Below are 16,721 nucleotides of genomic sequence, written 5' to 3'. Positions count from 1 at the left end.
GGATGACCGCTTGGCTTTGTTTGATCCCTTCCTAAACAGCCAGTCGAAATGACTTCCCGCGAGCCCTCCCCAGCGCCCTCGGACGGAGACACCATCGATGACCAACCCGAAGACACTAAGCCTGACATTGCAGACCTAGACCCCGACCAGTCTCAGAATGCAGAAGATTTCTCTTCAAGTCTGACACCCGTGAGTGGACGTCGGGCAGGTCGTGCAAGGACATCCACAGGCAGAAAGACAAAGCCCAGGGGTGGTGCGATCTGGATTCACGAAACGCCTCAAGATGGGACAGAGGATGAAGGCAGCGTCATCTCTACCACCAGAACCAAAAAGTCGGAGGCCAGCCCAGATCCAGAAGCCAAGACAGTAGTAGGAACGGCAGTAGGGACCAGGAGACAAGCTAACGGCACCGTGGGCTCCGTCTACTCGGGCAGCAAGATCAGACACATCAAAAAGCCAGATGGCACTCCTCTGTGGCGTAAGGAGATCCAATTTGAATTCCTCAAAATCGTCACCGAGGACAACAAACCAGTTTTCACCCGAATTAGCGACGGCCAGAAAGGATGTACTTTTTCCGAGATCTACGTGGATTGCATGGCTAGAAGCTCCAAGACAAGCAAGATCCTCAAGGATAGGCTTCAAATCGATGAACAGGCTGCACAGAACATGGCCATGATTTGCCTCCTGGTCAATGTCGGCAGGATGAACACAACGTTGAACTTCTTCCCAGAGATGAGGGCGCAACTGAGAACATACCATTCCATCCCTTCATTGCAAGCCTACAAGAGCCAGAAAGATTACAAGTCACTTCAGGATGCCCCAAGATTAAAGAGCATCCTGAAAGGTGCCAGCGAGGACACAGACGAACCCCGTACCATCGCCGCACTGAAGACAAAGCCAGTTCCGCGGACCAATCCCGTCAACCTCATCTTTGTTCTTTCACAGTACGCGCCCACCGTTAGCGAAACACATTTCACTGACAAGGTTGATTTCTTTGACCTTGCCATGCGACCGACCATTTCCTCCGCCAGTCGAGCCAGGGCATTCCTGTGGCTGATGTGGTGGTACCTGGAATCAGATTTCACCAAAGAAGATGCTTTGCGAAATCCGTACGGTCCTGGCGAATACAAAGAAGATGAATCCCCTGACGATCCTGACACGATCCCCCAACTCGTCCCGAAATTGATCAACATCACAGAGGAGGAAGGGGATGCCGAGAATGCAGACCCTCCAGAAGAAATCACCTTTGCGGAGAAGATGACCAAGGAAAGAAAACGAATCATGCTGGAAGTTGCAAACGAGCCACCTCTAATGATGGCCGATCCCAGCAACCCTGACCACAAGGTCTTGAAGAGACTCAAGAAGGGCGTGTTGTATGGGGACGACGATTCTCTGATATCTGATGCCGATTCGCGCGGGAGCCCTGGCTTTGGGCGTTCCCCAGCGCCCGACACTTTCGGTCCACCTGGACACGTGATGACTCCGCTCGGTGGACAAGCAGATAGCCTTGACGATGACTGGGAAGCGGTCGAGCTACATCCTGGACGCGGACGCTACAAGCGTGTCAAGGGAAAGAATACGCCGACGCGATCCCGAGGTGCCAAACAGAATGACGGCCCTCGAAGTTTGCTCAAATCGGGGCGAAACGCTGCCACACCGGATACGGCGGATCGCAATCGAGGCACTCCCCAGCCTTTGCACTCGGGCGGTAACCATTATGGCAACAGTCAGCTCGGCACTCACCGGGGCAAGCATGATGTGGACTCAAGCACGGGCCGAGCAGGGGAGACATTGGCGGGTGGATCAGTCACCAAGTCAAGGGCCAGAACAGGGTACCAGCGCGAACTTGAGGAACATAGACTGCGGCGAGTGGATTGGGCTTTGAGACGGCGGCGAAGGCAGGCTCTTAAAGAAGCCCGACAGCTCAGGGAGGGGGGTCGATGGCTGCTCAAGGCAGCGAGGCGTATCAGCGAGTTAGCTCCCACATATGACAGCGAAGAGGAAGAAGGGAACGACGGTGTGGGGTTCGCGGGCTTGATTGCTCGCAGATGGTATGGTGAAGATGTCGAAGGCCATCCCGGTCATGTTCCGCCCGGGTATGAACCCGACGACAATGGCGAGGAAGCTGAGACTTGGACTAAGGTTCTGAAGAGGGCCGGTCGACGCCTGGAAGTCTGGGGCGGAGACCGCGATGTTGCCGTGTTCAATGCGCGAGTCCAGCAGCGTCAGCAGGTCCTGGAAGAACATGTCGCCCCAGAACCAGTCCGAGCTGCCGCCAATGGGACACGCAAGAAGCCTCGGAAGCGAGAACCACCGGTGCGCGTCAACAATCTTGTCAGTGGCCGAGCCAGCAAAGCAACGCGGACCTCGGAGCAAGACCTGAACGACGAGATCACACAAGATCTGCTGGCTGAGAGGAGCGATGAAGACATGGGCGATGATGAGTCGGTTGAGCTGGACGGCGACGGCGACGCAGAAGAAAGCGACATGGAGATGGACTGATCTGTACAATACGATCGCGGTCTTGACACGGGCCAGGGGCACAGGACTTGGGGTGAAGGGATCAACCCTTGAATCCCAGACTGTGTGAGTAGCATAAGACGCTTGTATGTCCCTTCCAAAGGGCATTTCTCGATATTGGTCAGAAACCTGCTACCTTTACCTTTTCTCTTGCCTCTATTCTACCGTCCCTGCGCTGTGAGGTCTTGGATCCGGGCCCGGTTCCCAGCTGGATCTCTGACTGCCTTGGTGGCCGGTGATTCCGGTTCGCGGGACGGCATGTGTCAGGCCTGCGCGTCGAAGCCAGGGCCCGGGGCAGTCGAAGATTGTTCAATGCGCGGCATGCACTAGACCATGTGAAGATGCAAGCCTGTTGAGGAGCCTTGGGCGAAGCATGTGCTGGCCATCGAGGGAGGTCAACGATGCAACAGCTCCGTTTGAACTGCCAGTGTGGGCCGTGGGCATTTCGATTGCTATCGCTGACAGAGGCAGAGAGTCTGGACTTCCAGTGGCAGCAGGGCTACCTGCGGTCGACATCTTGCAGCTAGACAGGCACCTAACAGGTGTCATCGCACTCGGTGGTTACTCTTGCATGTACCTGTACAGTATCGACGCTCCCGTGGGAACGAGCCCTAGGACTTACACTTACACACCCAGGCATCGAGTGCTCTGAAGACTTCTAGCGTCCCGACATCTCCCCGTCCTCATCCTTGACTGGACCTAAGTTTCGGCTTATACAACATCGGGGCACCAGGGGGAGTGACTTTTGCTGACTTATCCAATGCCGCTGGCTGAGTCAGAGGGGGCATCTCCAGGTATTGGGGACTCGGCGGGTCTCGGTTATCTTGACTTGACACAAGCTGGGGCTGAGGTCGTATACAATAGGCAGGGTCCTGGTCCTTGGAGGAGTTCAAGCGACACTCCAAAGATAAGCACTCATCAGGCCCGGGCGACTTCGGCCAGCTCAGCTCGCCCGGGACAGGTGCTATACCCCGCTCACAGGGGTGGGAAAAGTTATCTGAAGATGGGAGAGCTCCTGTTTCCAGATCTACATGATATCACCACATGGTGAAGCTCACAAGTGAATAGGAAGTGGGTTTGCCCATAAGGTTTGGGACTCTGCAGTTGTCACGGCGAAACAATCAACTCAATTGCGCTCTAGGTTGGAGGGGGACATATAGGGGAACTTGTGCTCTGAATGTTGGCCCGCAGTCTCCTGGATCAGAATCACTTTGACAAAATCCGACAAACCCACGCCAGGCACACATGCACATGTGGCTGGGCCTCAATCCTGGTCTCTGGGGAGGTGAAGTTGGGTAACTGCCTTCCGCAGCCCAGCCGATGGATGTGGTCACGCTGTTCTGAATGCAAGCGAGCACGGCCAGGGAGAAACAAATAAGCCCACAGAGACTTCGAGCAAATGAGCAACCTGCAGATGCCAAAGAGGGGTCAAGAGGCAACGGGGTGACAGATCAATCAACTGCATCGCATCTCCTCCTCCTCCTCAGCACATCCACAGATGTCAATACAGCAAGGCCAACTAGCAATCCGTTGAAACTCCACTGGCACGTTCTGGACTATCGCAGCGGGGAGCAAATCCTGGAATTCGAACCCTCTTCACTACAGGGATCAGGCCAACTACCCCTGTTAGTTCTCTCCCACTCTACTGGCCGTGTCCAATGATCAAGTGCGTGGCAGGCTGTAGCCTGCCAAAGTCGAATACTCTCCCATGGGCAATGCAGAGAGAACCCCAGCGTCTTACATGGAGAGAGCTACGCTCAGAGGGATTCGGTGTTTTCCCACCGCCAGGCCCTCCCCACGGCCTCCCGCACATGGTCGACTTCCATCAGAGTCGCAACGACGGCCAACCGCCCAACAGGGCGCCTGATACAGTGATCACGGCTTCACTGCCCCTATTCCTATTTTCTCCCCCGTCGATCCTTCTGAGAGCTCGAATCAGTTTTACAGTTCACAATCCTCTTCTGAATCGTGCCGTCAAGCACGTGGCTCCACACATGTCGGGTTGAGTTGCACCCCCTGAGACGATCCGCTGCCCATAATCGGGCAATGGGCGTCACTTCGATAAGCAGCATTCGTACTTTGGTGTGCTCTCCCACAGGAAACTCCTCCCGCATCCTGCATGCGGCTTTGTAGTCGTTGGGCGCGGGCGCTGTGCTGGATACCCGCCAACCGACGAATGTGCCTAAATTCGAGCCTCTTCCCTTCCTTTGCTTTCTGGATCTTGTCAACCTCTCTCCGATCTCCGATACCTATACCTATATTCACAGTCTCAAAGACGTGCCCAGCGCTTGATGTTCCAACCTTGATTGTTGTGGACAATTCTCTACCACTTCCTTTTATTCTTAACTACTTCTCCCGCTCCCGCATTCGCCTCACAGGGTCTTTGGTGGGCTTGCCATTGATCGTTTGTTCTTATTATGATCGTCAGAGTACAAGGCTGAAGTGTGGACTTGAACAGTTTCTGTCTTGCGTAATTGTACGAAGCTACTGGCCTCCTTGTCCAGACGGCCTGGTGTTTCTGGAACAATGAAAGAAAAGTTGTCAATTACAGGTGGAAAGCATGGTCACTCGATTGCCAACATGGACAGCCTCATGCCATGTTTCCACCCAGGCAACCTCCCTCCCCAGCGATCGCAACCTCCCGTCAGCCCGACCTACAGTTACATACCTGGGCAATATTGGCAGACTCTGGATTACTATAACATGACCGTAGGCATCTGCTCTGGGATGATGACCGAAGTAAGTTAGACACAGTCCTATGAGGGTGTTGCCAGAGTTGATTTGACAGCCCTACAGACCACCGAAGTGCCTCAGACTTTCATGTCCAACTCCCACCACAATAGTCTAGTCAATTTCGAAGACTCGATAACGATGGTCGGCTCGCCAATGGAGTCACTGCCGCTGGATGCAATCAGCAACCCAGATACTGAGCTGCTTCAGCACATGCAGACCGACTCCTCCATTCAAGAGAGCCCCGCCACCGAGATGGAGAATTCAGCACATTCACCGCGAAGCCATCGGCACCATCATTCCTGCATGTCCTGTGACCGTGAAAAGAGAGAGGTCAGTGGTGGTAACCCCGTGTACTGCCTGCATCTCCGTTCTGTCTTTTTGCGAGCCGAGGCGGGCTGACGAAAGGTGCGTCCAGCGACGAAAAGAGCAGAATCGCAAAGCACAACGAAATCACCGGCTACGGAGTGAAGAAAAGCTAGAGCAGCTTAGGTCTAAGGCTCAGTTGCAAACGGAGGAGATCGCATCACTCAAAGAAGCCAACCGGTCGCTGAGGAAGCATATCGAGATGCTGACGACGAGTAGAGACAAGAATGGAGGAACCACGGGCTCTGGTCAGGTTGCGGACTCGGGAGGGACTATTTCCACACCGACGCAACTCCGTCCCTGATGTGATCTTTTGCAGACCCGGCGGCACAGGTGGGAACGGTGTGTTCTCAGCAGAATCATGAATCATAAATCAAATGGAAATGAAAATGGAAATGGGGCCCTGCTGCTGCAAGGCAGCCGCTAACTCAGAGGCGGATATGGTGCTTGTTATCACAGCACGCCTTATAGGCTCTGACTCTAGACTCTCGAGGGGCTGTATAGCCCGGGATCGCCTGGAACAGAGCTCGTGCATCTTGACTTGTATGTACAGTAAATAGTCCCTCATGTTTTGTGATATCGCCCGATAAGGCTAGCGTCACGTCTCACGTGAGAGAGTCCCCTCACGGCCCTGAACTTCCCCGCGCACGTGACCGCTTATCTTATCTCTACGCGCTTGCACCTGGATTCTCCCATATCCATTTCCATCGGCGCAGTCAATCTGCTGTTTCCTCGCCTCTTTCCATATCGCTGCCTTCATTTGTCTCTCAGCTCTCATCAAGCGGCAATGGAGGCATCAGGATCAGGCGAGCCTGCTGCCAAGAGACGGAGGATCTCTGACGGCCCTGATGACCTCCATGTGTCTACGCCCTTGCCTCCTCCTCCCTTCTCCGAATACGCCGTCCTCGCCAGCGCCCGGTGGACCGTCCGAGACTACGACTTACGCGCCTCCGATCTTTGCCCGGATGGGAGGCCAGTTGAAATCACTATTCAAGAAGCACAGGAACACGTACAACAGGAAGGTCTTGGGATAGCATTCTCCGTCGGTCGAGGCAAGGGCCTGCACCACGTTTATCTTGAGGATTATCCATCGAGAAGTCACGCCATCTTGCAGGATGTCCTGCACCTGGACTCCGCCGTCAAATACAGGGCCCCTGCTGCCTTACCTCTTGCTTGTGTGTACGCCATGCTCCGCCCTTGCTCTTCTGGGCCACGCATCGAAGTTTCCATCCTTTGGGAGAATACCGTCAAAGTCAGAGATCGTGTAGACCCGGTTCTCCTCGATTTGCTGGGGCGCTATCTTCCTTCCAACCGCATTTCCGCTCCGAATTTCGAGACCTGGGATCCCCGACAATTCTACGACAATGTTCATGTTCCCGAGAAATCCAATGCAAATTCGGCGGACATCAAGGTTCCATATCTGGAGTCTCAATTGTTCCCTTTCCAGCGACGTGCTGTGCGATGGCTTTTGGCGAGGGAGCGGGCTGTCTTACAAGACACCGGGATTGTGACGACCCTTGCTGAAGAACCTGACGGGCAACTTCCTCGAGGATTCGAGATATTCCAAGCCGACGGAAAGCAAACGTATTTGGTCAATCACACTTTGGGAGTGGTCTCCAAGGACCGGGCGGCGGTCCTGAAAGAATTCTCAACCATAAGAGGAGGTGTTCTTGCCGAGGAAATGGGTCTCGGAAAGACGTTGGAGGTCATATCCTTAATCTGCCTTCATCGAAAACCTGCCAGCATCGAGAGCCCTCCCGGGTTGAGGCAATCTTCCGCGACACTGATTATTACCCCCCCCTCAATCCTCGAGCAATGGAAACAAGAGATCAACGAGCATGCCCCTGCATTGCGAGTGCATCATTACCAGGGCCTTGGCAGCTACCGTCGCACCGGCGAAAAACTCATTGAGGAACTCCTACACCAGGACGTGGTTCTCACAACGTACAACGTCATCGCCAAAGAAATACACTATGTGATGGAGAAGCCGGATCGGAATCTCCGGAACCGGAACCGCCCCCGTAAGGATCCCCCCAAGAGTCCCTTGACTGAGATCTCGTGGTGGCGCGTCTGCCTGGATGAGGCTCAGATGGTGGAAAGCGGTGTATCTTCGGCCGCCACAGTGGCACGGCTGATCCCTCGCATCAATGCATGGGCGGTCACCGGGACGCCGCTACGTTCTGGCCACCGGGATCTCTACGGTCTGTTACTCTTCCTTCGTTATAGCCCATGGTGTCAGTCTCCTCGACTTTGGGATTCGCTTGTTAGCTACCATCGACCCCTATTTAGAGAGATGTTGAAGGAGGTAGCGATGAGACATACCAAGGACTTTGTCCGGGAAGATTTGCGACTGCCACCCCAAAGCCGACATACCATCACAATTCCATTCACACCTATTGAAGAACAGCATTACGCACAGCTCCTTCAAGAACTCTGCGAAGACTGCGACGTTGATCGGACAGGGGCACCCCTCAATGACGATTGGGACCCGGATTCCCCAGCGACGGTCGAGAAAATGCGGACCTGGTTGACTCGTCTACGCCAAACATGTCTTCACCCAGAAGTTGGTGGGCGGAATCGTCGGGCACTGGGTCGTACCACCAACGGTCCCCTTCGGACAGTGGAACAGGTTCTCGAAGTGATGATCGATCAACACGAGAGTCAACTCCGCACCGCTCAGCGCAGTAAATTGTTGGCGCAGATACGGCGAGGACAGCTGAAGGAGAATGCGAAAGTCACCGACGAGGCTCTCGACATATGGAGAAGCGTCTATGACGAGTCGGTGATAATCGTACAAGAATGCCGAAAACAACTCGAAGAAGAGAAGTTCGCCGCCAACCTCAACAAAGAGAAGGAAGACGAAGAAGAAGCCAACCCGCGACTGACAGCAGCAAGGGCACGGTTACGAACGGCCCTGGAGATCCAACACATCTCCATCTTTTTCATTGCCAACGCATATTTCCAACTGAAGTCGCTCGAGGAGCCGGATACTGAAAAGTCCCTGGCGCTGGAGAAACGAGAGACCGCTGCATACGAAGAGGCCAAAGCGATTCGTGGCGAATTGCTGGCTGAAGTTCTGCGGCATGTGAACAAGTTGATCGGCTCCGTGAGAGTCAATGTGGCGAAAGGGCTCACACAGATCCCTGACATGCAGGCACCTGAAGACGAGGTGGGAATCGAATCCAGGAAGATTTTCGACAAAGTTGCTGTCTACTGTGAGGCTATGAACGTGCAGGCAGAACAGTTTCGCGAACTGCGGAAGAAGATGGCCGACTTCTTGAGCCAAGCACTGATTGATGAGGACGAAGGGGTCGAGCTGCAAGGAGACGAGTATGAAAGTTCGACCAAACATCAAGATGAGATGTATGCGTACATGGAAGCTCTACGGGCCCTCTTTGCCGACCGCAGCGAGGCCATGACGGGCCAGGAGAACATGCTGATCAAACAAGAGATGAAGCAATTCCTCCGTGCCGCCAAGGAGGGCGAAGGCCCAGCGCCTGAGTTGATGGTCAAACTTCTGGCTGAGCGGGAACAAAAACGCGTCAAGGTCAAAGAGCATGGCTGCCTTCGTGGTATCACGGCTGAAATCCGTCAACTGGTCATATCGCTACAATGGCAGGATGGGAATGGACACGTTCGGGCCGGCCACGAACTGGCGATCCTAGAACGCATCCTCAAACACGTTCAGCAGTTGGGGGTGGTCCAGACCAAGGCGCTGAATGCGCTTGAGCAAGAGGTCAATCAGTTCCGCGACACCATGAACAGCCGTCTCGACTACTACCGGGCGCTGCAGAAGATCTCCGACACGGTGGCGCCTTATCAAGAAGAGAACGTGGGCGAGCCCCTGTCGGAGAAAGAGTACCGCGGCTTCGAAAATGAGGAGGCGCGGTGGCAGCAGAAAATCGTCTCCCTGTCTGCCAAACTGCGCTATCTGGTCCACATGAAGACCGAGTCCAAATCGTCGGCCCCGAGGACCTGTACCATCTGTACGGACAGTTTCGAAGTGGGCACCATGACCTCTTGTGGGCATCAGTTCTGCAAGCATTGCGTCTTGACATGGTGGAATCAACACCGCAACTGTCCCGTATGCAAGACATCTCTGCACCCGAGCAGCTTCCACGACATCACCTACAAACCAGCCGAGATTGCGGTCCAGGCCGAATCTCCATCCAGCCCGACGTCGTCCAACTCGGGCTCCGGTGCTGATCGGCCCCATGACCAGTCAATCTACTCGGACATCAGCATTGCCATGCTTAACCAGATCAAGAACATCGACCTCCGCGGGCCCAGCTTCGGCAGCAAGATCGACTTCCTCTGCCGCCACCTGTTGTGGCTTCGTGAACACGATCCTGGTTCCAAGGCTATCATTTTCTCTCAGTACCGTGAGTTCATCGACGTTCTGGCCCGGGCGTTCGCCGAGCACAAGATCTCGTCGACGCGCATCGACGTGAAGAATGGCATCGAGAAGTTCAAGTCGGACCCGGCCGTGGAGTGTTTTTTGCTGCACGCCAAAGCCCATTCGACGGGACTGAACCTGGTTGTGGCGAGCCACGTCTTCCTGTGCGAGCCGCTCATCAACACCGCCATCGAGCTGCAAGCCATCGCCCGAGTCCACCGTATCGGCCAGTACCGGCCCACGACCGTGTGGATGTACCTGATCGCCGACACGGTGGAGGAAGCCATCTACGACATCAGCGTCACCCGTCGGCTCGCCCACCTGCGAAGCAACAGTGGAGGGAAGCCCAAGACGGCGACGGCGACCGCGAGCACGACTCCGACAGCGGTCGCGGCGACCGAGGGCACGGGTTCGGGCACGGCGACGCCATCGTCCCTGCCCGGCAACACCAGCACGCCCAGTGGAGGTCTACAGGAGACGGCGATCGACGCGGCCAACTCGATGGAGCTACAAGCGGCCAATCTTTCGCGGCTCCTCACCGCGGGCAAGAACGGTGGTGAAATGGTCGACAAGGAGGACCTGTGGGCGTGTCTGTTCAGCCGAGTCAGGAAGCGCGAAGAGGTCATGGGCGGTGCGGCGGTGACAAGGACGGCCCGAGATTCTCAGGGTCATGCTCTTGCTGACGCTCAGCCTGCCGGGTCGGACGTGGGGAGGTTGTTGAGGCTGGACGCCGCACGGAGCAGACTTGGACCGGAAGTTTTGTGAGCCTTGGCCATCTCAGAGGTTAAGAGTACAGTAAGAGTAAGCCCGGGACTGACACTTGATGGAAGCTTACAGCACAGAGGACGCTACGCTACTTGTTTAATCTAATCTAATGTAGTATATGTACTGTAGCAGATATAGAGAGAAGCTGTGAAGTCGAAGTCGAAGCTAGGGTCTGTCTGTCTGTCTGTCTGTCTGTCTGTCTGTCTGTCTGTCTGTCTGTCTGTCTGTCTGTCTGTCTGTCTGTCTGTCTGTCTGTCTGTCTGTCTGTCTGTCTGTCTGTCTGTCTGTCTGTCTGTCTGTCTGTCTGTCTGTGTCTCTAGTAATGAAAGATATGATGATATATATGATGATATATATGATGATATATATGATGATATATATGATGATATATATGATGATATATATGATGACACTTGCGACTCCTGCAGTAGAAGTCTATCGCTAGGTGACTAGGGCCATAGGTCCGCACCTATATAGTTAGATGGGTAGATGGGTAGATGGGCAGATGGGCCGCAGACACAGGCACAGACACAATACAATCAAGGCAATAGTAGACTTTTGAACGATTGATTGGTTGGTTGGTTGGTTGGATATTCGGACATTCCATCCGCCGTCGAATGTATATACATACACTACCATCTTCTCTCATGATTGTCACCGTGATTGTCAGTGACCCATGACCGTCGTCCACCGACAGGGTCGCCCTTCTTGGGACATTTGCACATCCGTCGTCTTCGTCGAAGGTACTGACAGTCGAAATCCCTTTGGACATTATCATCGGCCCCGAACACGTCAAGCAAGACCTTCTTGCACATTGTCATCTTCGACTCGTCCTTGTCCTCGTCGTCGTTCTCGTCTTCATCTTCCCACCACTCCAGCAGCTGCCGCGACCGCAGCCCCGGCATCGCCCTCGAAAATGAACCAGAGTAAAGCCCAATTCACCACGGCCACGCCAGCAAAGGCCCACCACACGCCGCCGACACAGTTTCCACCCAGACCCAAGCCCAACAACCATCCGCCGAGGGTGGGGCCGAGGGTCCGGGCGCCGGAAGAGACGCTCTGGGCGACGCCGTGGATGGTGCCTAGCACGCCGGGGTGCGGGGTGCAATTGTTGACGAGGATGGTGTTGCTCGGCAGCGTGAATGTGCGCGAGAGCACCTGGAAGGCCAGCACGAGGGTCAGGGCGGGCCAGACCAAGAACGCACGGTCGGGCACTAGGGCCAGGTACGGGATGGCGGCGTACGCGACCAGCGAGAAGGGCAGGAAGACCTTGTAGCTGCGCAGCGTGCCCAGCTTGGAGTTGATGGTCGGGTACAGTAAGATCTGCAGCGGGAATCCGAGCACGCCGATGATGGCGGTGGCGAGCCCGACGCGCTCCGGCGACAGGCCGAGGCCGCCGGTGAACAAGAAGGGGAGTTTGGCGTGCACGTTGGACGAGCGTGGGGCCGGCAAGAAAAGAAAGATCAAGGCGTTGAAGGCACTGAGGTGCAGTGCAAGGATGTGGTGCGTCAGCAGCGTCAGGACCACGTTTTTCGTCAACATCTGCCGGAAGCTGGGCTTGGAGGCGGCGAGCGCATTGCGATGGCCATCGGCATCCGGGATCGGCCTGGATGATTCGGCGTCTCTGCCTCGTGGAGAGGAGGTAAAAGAGTGCTGGTCGTCTCCTGACGCTCGCGAGTCAGCCTCATCTTGAAGTTGGGTGTACTCGTAATCGTCCATTGTTCTCTGGCCGCGGCGAAAGGCAAGCCGAAACAGGAATTTGCCCAGTTTCCGCCCGAGGTCCGGTCGACTTCTGAGGGCCGGATGTGTCTCGTCCAGGCCGAGGACGAGCCAGAAGGCCGAGTTGAGAATCAGGCATGCACTGATCACGTTGGGTAGCGCGTAGGGGAAGGATTGCATCCATTGCACACCGTTCTTCCCGCCTAGCAGCGATCCTGGGCCGAAGACGTGGGGAAATGACTGGATGGGGTCTGCGAGGAAGCCGCCGAGGATGGGCCCAATTACGACGCCTGCACAGCGAGTAAGTTCCTATTTAGAATTGAACAAAGGCAGACGTCGGCAGCGCTTACCGATATTGAAACACATGGGTAGCAGAATGAAAGCGCGGGACTGGTATCTGGTGGTCTTGTTAGAAGAAGGGCTCTAGGGCAAAATCCAAGGTGGGGGAGCCGGGATGGTTCTGTTCTCATACTTCTTTTCCTTGATGATCTCGCTGATCATGGTCCTCATCACCCCGACATTCCCGTTCAGACATCCAGCGCAGGCGCGAAAGAACAATGCCTGGGCGAAGGAAGTCGAGAAGCCCACGCCGACACAACTGATGCACGTGCCGAACAAGCCGACGAGAAGAACCCGTTTGCGACCTATCCAAGGCGTGTCGGCGGCTCGACCCCACCAGACTGCTGTGAGGAACTGCGCGGCTGCGAAAGACGCCGTGAGCATCCCGCCCTGTTTGGCGATGGTGCTGTCGGGCAGGCTCGGGTCGAAAGAGCGCAATTGATAGAACAGGTATGCAGCGAGCGATCGTTCGGTGAGAGGCTCTGACAGCCTGGCAAAAGTGAGGATGGCCAACTGGCCCTTCTTAGGGAGGGACATCCATGTCACCGGGGCCTCCGGGGCCTCTTTGGTCGAGTACTCGGAAGGGTTGTCTGTCGCCACCCCCGTGGTAATGGTAAATGGGTCGTCTTCCTCATCGATGAAAGATGGCCGGCGGGCTGTGGAGGGGAAGCCTGGCGCCAGGATGGGCCGTGTGGCCACTGAAGAATTCGGGAGCAGCTTCTGCTCTTCCTCTACGCTGACACTGGCATTGTGGGCACGGAATGCCAAAGATGCCTCAGGGAAGGAGGCTCTGTCGTCGGCTACATCTTGCTTGTCGAAGTCATTAGTAGTCGTGGTGGGCGGCGAGGGCATTCGTCAGCGGGGATATCAGATGCTGGGCTGAGATAAGGCAGTGAGTATGCCTACGCCGGACCAGAAAGAAAATAAATACTCGAAAATTGATGCTGGAGCCCCAAAACATGAAGGGGATTGCGGGATTGCTTGGATTGCAAAGTCAGTCAGAGTCCATGAGCTGGGGTGAAATCATGTTGGGGAGAGAAAATTAGGTGATTGATGGACAAGGTCCGGCAGCGATCGAGGCCCGGTTGCGGCAGGTGGCCCCGTTGCTCCTGCTCTTGCACTGCCATTGGTCAAGATTGCAGAGCGGGCCGGCCGTTCGCCGCCCAGACCGGCTTGACCGTGCCGGTAAGGCTGAACTAGGTCTTGGCAAGGCTGTGCTTGTGCATTACACGTTACATATTATTAGCAGAGGGACAGAGGGAGGGAGGGAGGGAGGAATGGGGGATCAAACATCAATTTGTGGTGTGATTAGATGCTTTGATGCTTCTATATTCTTATGCCACCTATACTCTGTAGTGCATTTTGCAACAACAATAGCCTCCACATGCTTGACCACAATTTCCAGTGTCCTTCATATCCTTCTTAAACAATGTCCTCCACATTCATGGCCGATCATGATTCATGTTTCCCCGGGCCTGTCGTCCTTGAACTGCTCAAAGCGGCCCTCCCAGTAATCGCCCTCTTCGTCGTCCAGCCCCAAAAATTGTACACAAAGACTGCTCATCGTCTCGTACGGCCAAGGCCAAGCCGTGGTGCTCTTTGTCGGATACTTGCTTGCCTCTCGTTCGGCAAATGATTGCATTCCACCGAGCGGAACCGAACTGTTGAACTGCCTCGTTTCTGCGGCTTTCTTCTCCGCCACTCTCACAGTCGCTTCCAGCAGCGTGACCCAGTGACGGACGACTTCGGCATCCAGCGTGCACGCATGCTGGCGGAATTCGATGGTTGGCTTGATGGGTTTCCATGGCGTTTCGCCCTTAGCCAGAGCCCAAAGGTTGGCGAAGTTGTACATGTATCCACGGTGTCTGGGCCCGTGTACGTCTGAAGGGTTTTTTGGTCGTTGTAGGAACTCGACCAAGTCGAAGATGGTCCCTTGTTCTTGAAATATTTTGTCCCTGATGTCGAGAAGCTGATGTCGAGGGCTTCGGCTGGCCAGCTGGCTTCGTAGGTATCGAGCATTGGAGTCGACATTACCAACTCCGGTGTATTCGGCCTCGAAGGCTAGCACATTGGCTTCATTCTCCTGCTCTTGTTCTTCTTCGCTGGGCGATGGTGGAGGTTCGGGGAAGGGTGCATCTGGATCGAATTCTTCATCGTCGTAGTCGTCCCAGGCGGGTTCATCGGAACTTGATTTCGAAACCTCGATCCCACACCGGCTTCGTGGATGGCATTTAGATAGCAGGTCTTCGTGCAGGACCAGAACATAGGCCAGGTGCTGTAACAATAGGACGGGCATGTCTTCGGGTGCATCGAAATCAAGTCCAATGTGGACATGGGTGCTGGCCCACACCGATCCGAGAATTGACGTGTCTTTGGTCGTGAGAGAGTTCATATATTTGTCGATTTGTTGAAAGGCTTTGGGTTTGGCTTCCAGCTCAAACACAGGCGATACCAGTTCTATCCCGCAGCTATCCCAGTCTGCCACTTCGTCTTCCGCGACCCCTTGCTTCTCCAGATGCTCCCGTAGCTGGCTCGGCAGTGCTCCCATCAGGGTGTGGTCATTTGTCAACGTCCAGTTTGTATAGTCGACCAGGTTCTTTCGGATCATGATGCTTTGATATTGACCAGGGAGCTGTATTTCCGCCTTTTGAGGAGTATTGAGGTGGGCAGGGTCTGGCTCGACCCATCCGATAACATTCGCCGGGAGTTCTTTCTCCTTCAAGCAGGACGTGGCCATGAGAAGTGGCTCCATCACGTATCGCCTTATCCATTGCTTGTCATGGGAAACCTTGGTGATGAAGCTCCCGTGATGAAGCCCATTCATGCACACAGCATCGCCCTGTGCCACATGGAGAGCCCAGGATGGGTATCGCAGCCTACAATTATGTGACCGATTCTCATCATAGTGCGAGGTAAATTCTCCAAGTAGGCTTCGATGCTCATTGTTTGTAAATTGTTTGACAATATCAGCCTCGATATTGTACTTGGTCAAAATAGATTCCAGCATCTTCTGTTTGAAGGCGAGAACAAATTCAAACTCTACCCCAAAACTTGTAGCACGCACAGGACCCTGAGCCGTCGTTTTGGCCTTCTTCGGGTTTGGCTGACTAGTTACTGTGCCGGCAAGAAGACCACCTTTGCCTGCTATGTGCTTTTTGGTAGTAAGTGCATCGTCACCATCTTTCGCTCGGGTGTCAGACATGCCAGAAAAATGGGTTTCTCTGTCTGGAAAACAAAGAGGCCACCATCCTGTGCGGAAGCCAGCAAATCTCCAGGGCAGTTCGAACTTGTTTAACATAAGACCAGAAAGCTTCGCTGCGACAACAAAGAGTATGTTGCAGACATTCCACGCAGGAATCTTCCAAGAATGCCATGGTCGCACGGTAACATTCCAGTCCTCGAAAAGGGCAACATGCCCCATGTGTCGGACCTCGTTCATGTATGTAGGTATTTGCAGCATTGTATCACAATCAGGTACCAGACAGTAGGTTGCAGCTTGGGGAGATGATTAACCAAGGACGGATACTTGATGACCAGCAGGTGTTGTGAGAGCATATGATGAATGTGTTTGTCGTGAGAGTGTAGGATGAATGTGTCTGTCGTGAGAGTATAGGATGAATGTGTCTGTCGTGAGAGCATAGAATGAGTGTATGGGTTGTGAGAGCGTAGAATGAGCATGGAATTTTCTGATTCATGTCTGTGTTGGTGGATTCCCCGGACGTAGAGTCCGGACAATAGATTTCCGGGCGCTAAATGCCGATGGGCTCTCAAACTCTAGTATCCATACCGAATGCATTTGGACGGAACCGAAGCTGTTGATCTGGTTCGTGTTATGAAAGTCGCGGAATGAGCGCGTTGAGAGAATCCAGGTCTATGTGTTGTTGAC

General features: G+C 54.6%; 5 protein-coding genes across 5 annotated transcripts; 3 read left to right on the top strand and 2 right to left on the bottom strand.

Moving 5' to 3' along the window:
* Positions 1–48: 48 nt before the first annotated feature.
* On the top strand, positions 49–2,502 carry A1O3_08885 (uncharacterized protein; the record flags this gene model as incomplete). The annotated part of the gene is made up of 1 exon (XM_007738981.1): positions 49–2,502. The coding sequence occupies one exon, from the start codon at positions 49–51 to the stop codon at positions 2,500–2,502; it is 2,454 nt and encodes an 817-aa protein (XP_007737171.1).
* A 2,544-nt stretch (positions 2,503–5,046) lies between these two features.
* On the top strand, positions 5,047–5,866 carry A1O3_08884 (uncharacterized protein; the record flags this gene model as incomplete). Its single annotated transcript, XM_007738980.1, has 3 exons — positions 5,047–5,259; positions 5,317–5,583; positions 5,669–5,866. Coding segments are annotated over 3 exons (678 nt in total), but the record flags the coding sequence as incomplete, so codon positions are not given.
* A 537-nt stretch (positions 5,867–6,403) lies between these two features.
* On the top strand, positions 6,404–10,777 carry A1O3_08883 (uncharacterized protein; the record flags this gene model as incomplete). The annotated part of the gene is made up of 1 exon (XM_007738979.1): positions 6,404–10,777. One exon carries the CDS (start codon positions 6,404–6,406, stop codon positions 10,775–10,777), a length of 4,374 nt encoding a protein of 1,457 aa, XP_007737169.1.
* Positions 10,778–11,635: 858 nt separating this feature from the next.
* A1O3_08882 (uncharacterized protein) lies at positions 11,636–13,687 on the bottom strand (the record flags this gene model as incomplete). Its single annotated transcript, XM_007738978.1, has 3 exons — positions 11,636–12,786; positions 12,847–12,893; positions 12,969–13,687. The coding sequence occupies 3 exons, from the start codon at positions 13,685–13,687 to the stop codon at positions 11,636–11,638; spliced, it is 1,917 nt and encodes a 638-aa protein (XP_007737168.1).
* A 607-nt stretch (positions 13,688–14,294) lies between these two features.
* Positions 14,295–16,037, bottom strand: A1O3_08881 (uncharacterized protein; the record flags this gene model as incomplete). Its single annotated transcript, XM_007738977.1, has 1 exon — positions 14,295–16,037. The coding sequence occupies one exon, from the start codon at positions 16,035–16,037 to the stop codon at positions 14,295–14,297; it is 1,743 nt and encodes a 580-aa protein (XP_007737167.1).
* Positions 16,038–16,721: the final 684 nt, after the last annotated feature.

Source organism: Capronia epimyces (genome assembly GCF_000585565.1).
Source record: "Capronia epimyces CBS 606.96 chromosome Unknown aczIQ-supercont1.8, whole genome shotgun sequence".
Classification (NCBI taxonomy): Eukaryota; Fungi; Ascomycota; class Eurotiomycetes; order Chaetothyriales; family Herpotrichiellaceae; genus Capronia; species Capronia epimyces.
Note: the sequence above shows the minus strand (reverse complement) of the source record. Positions and strands in the feature narration are given on the sequence as shown.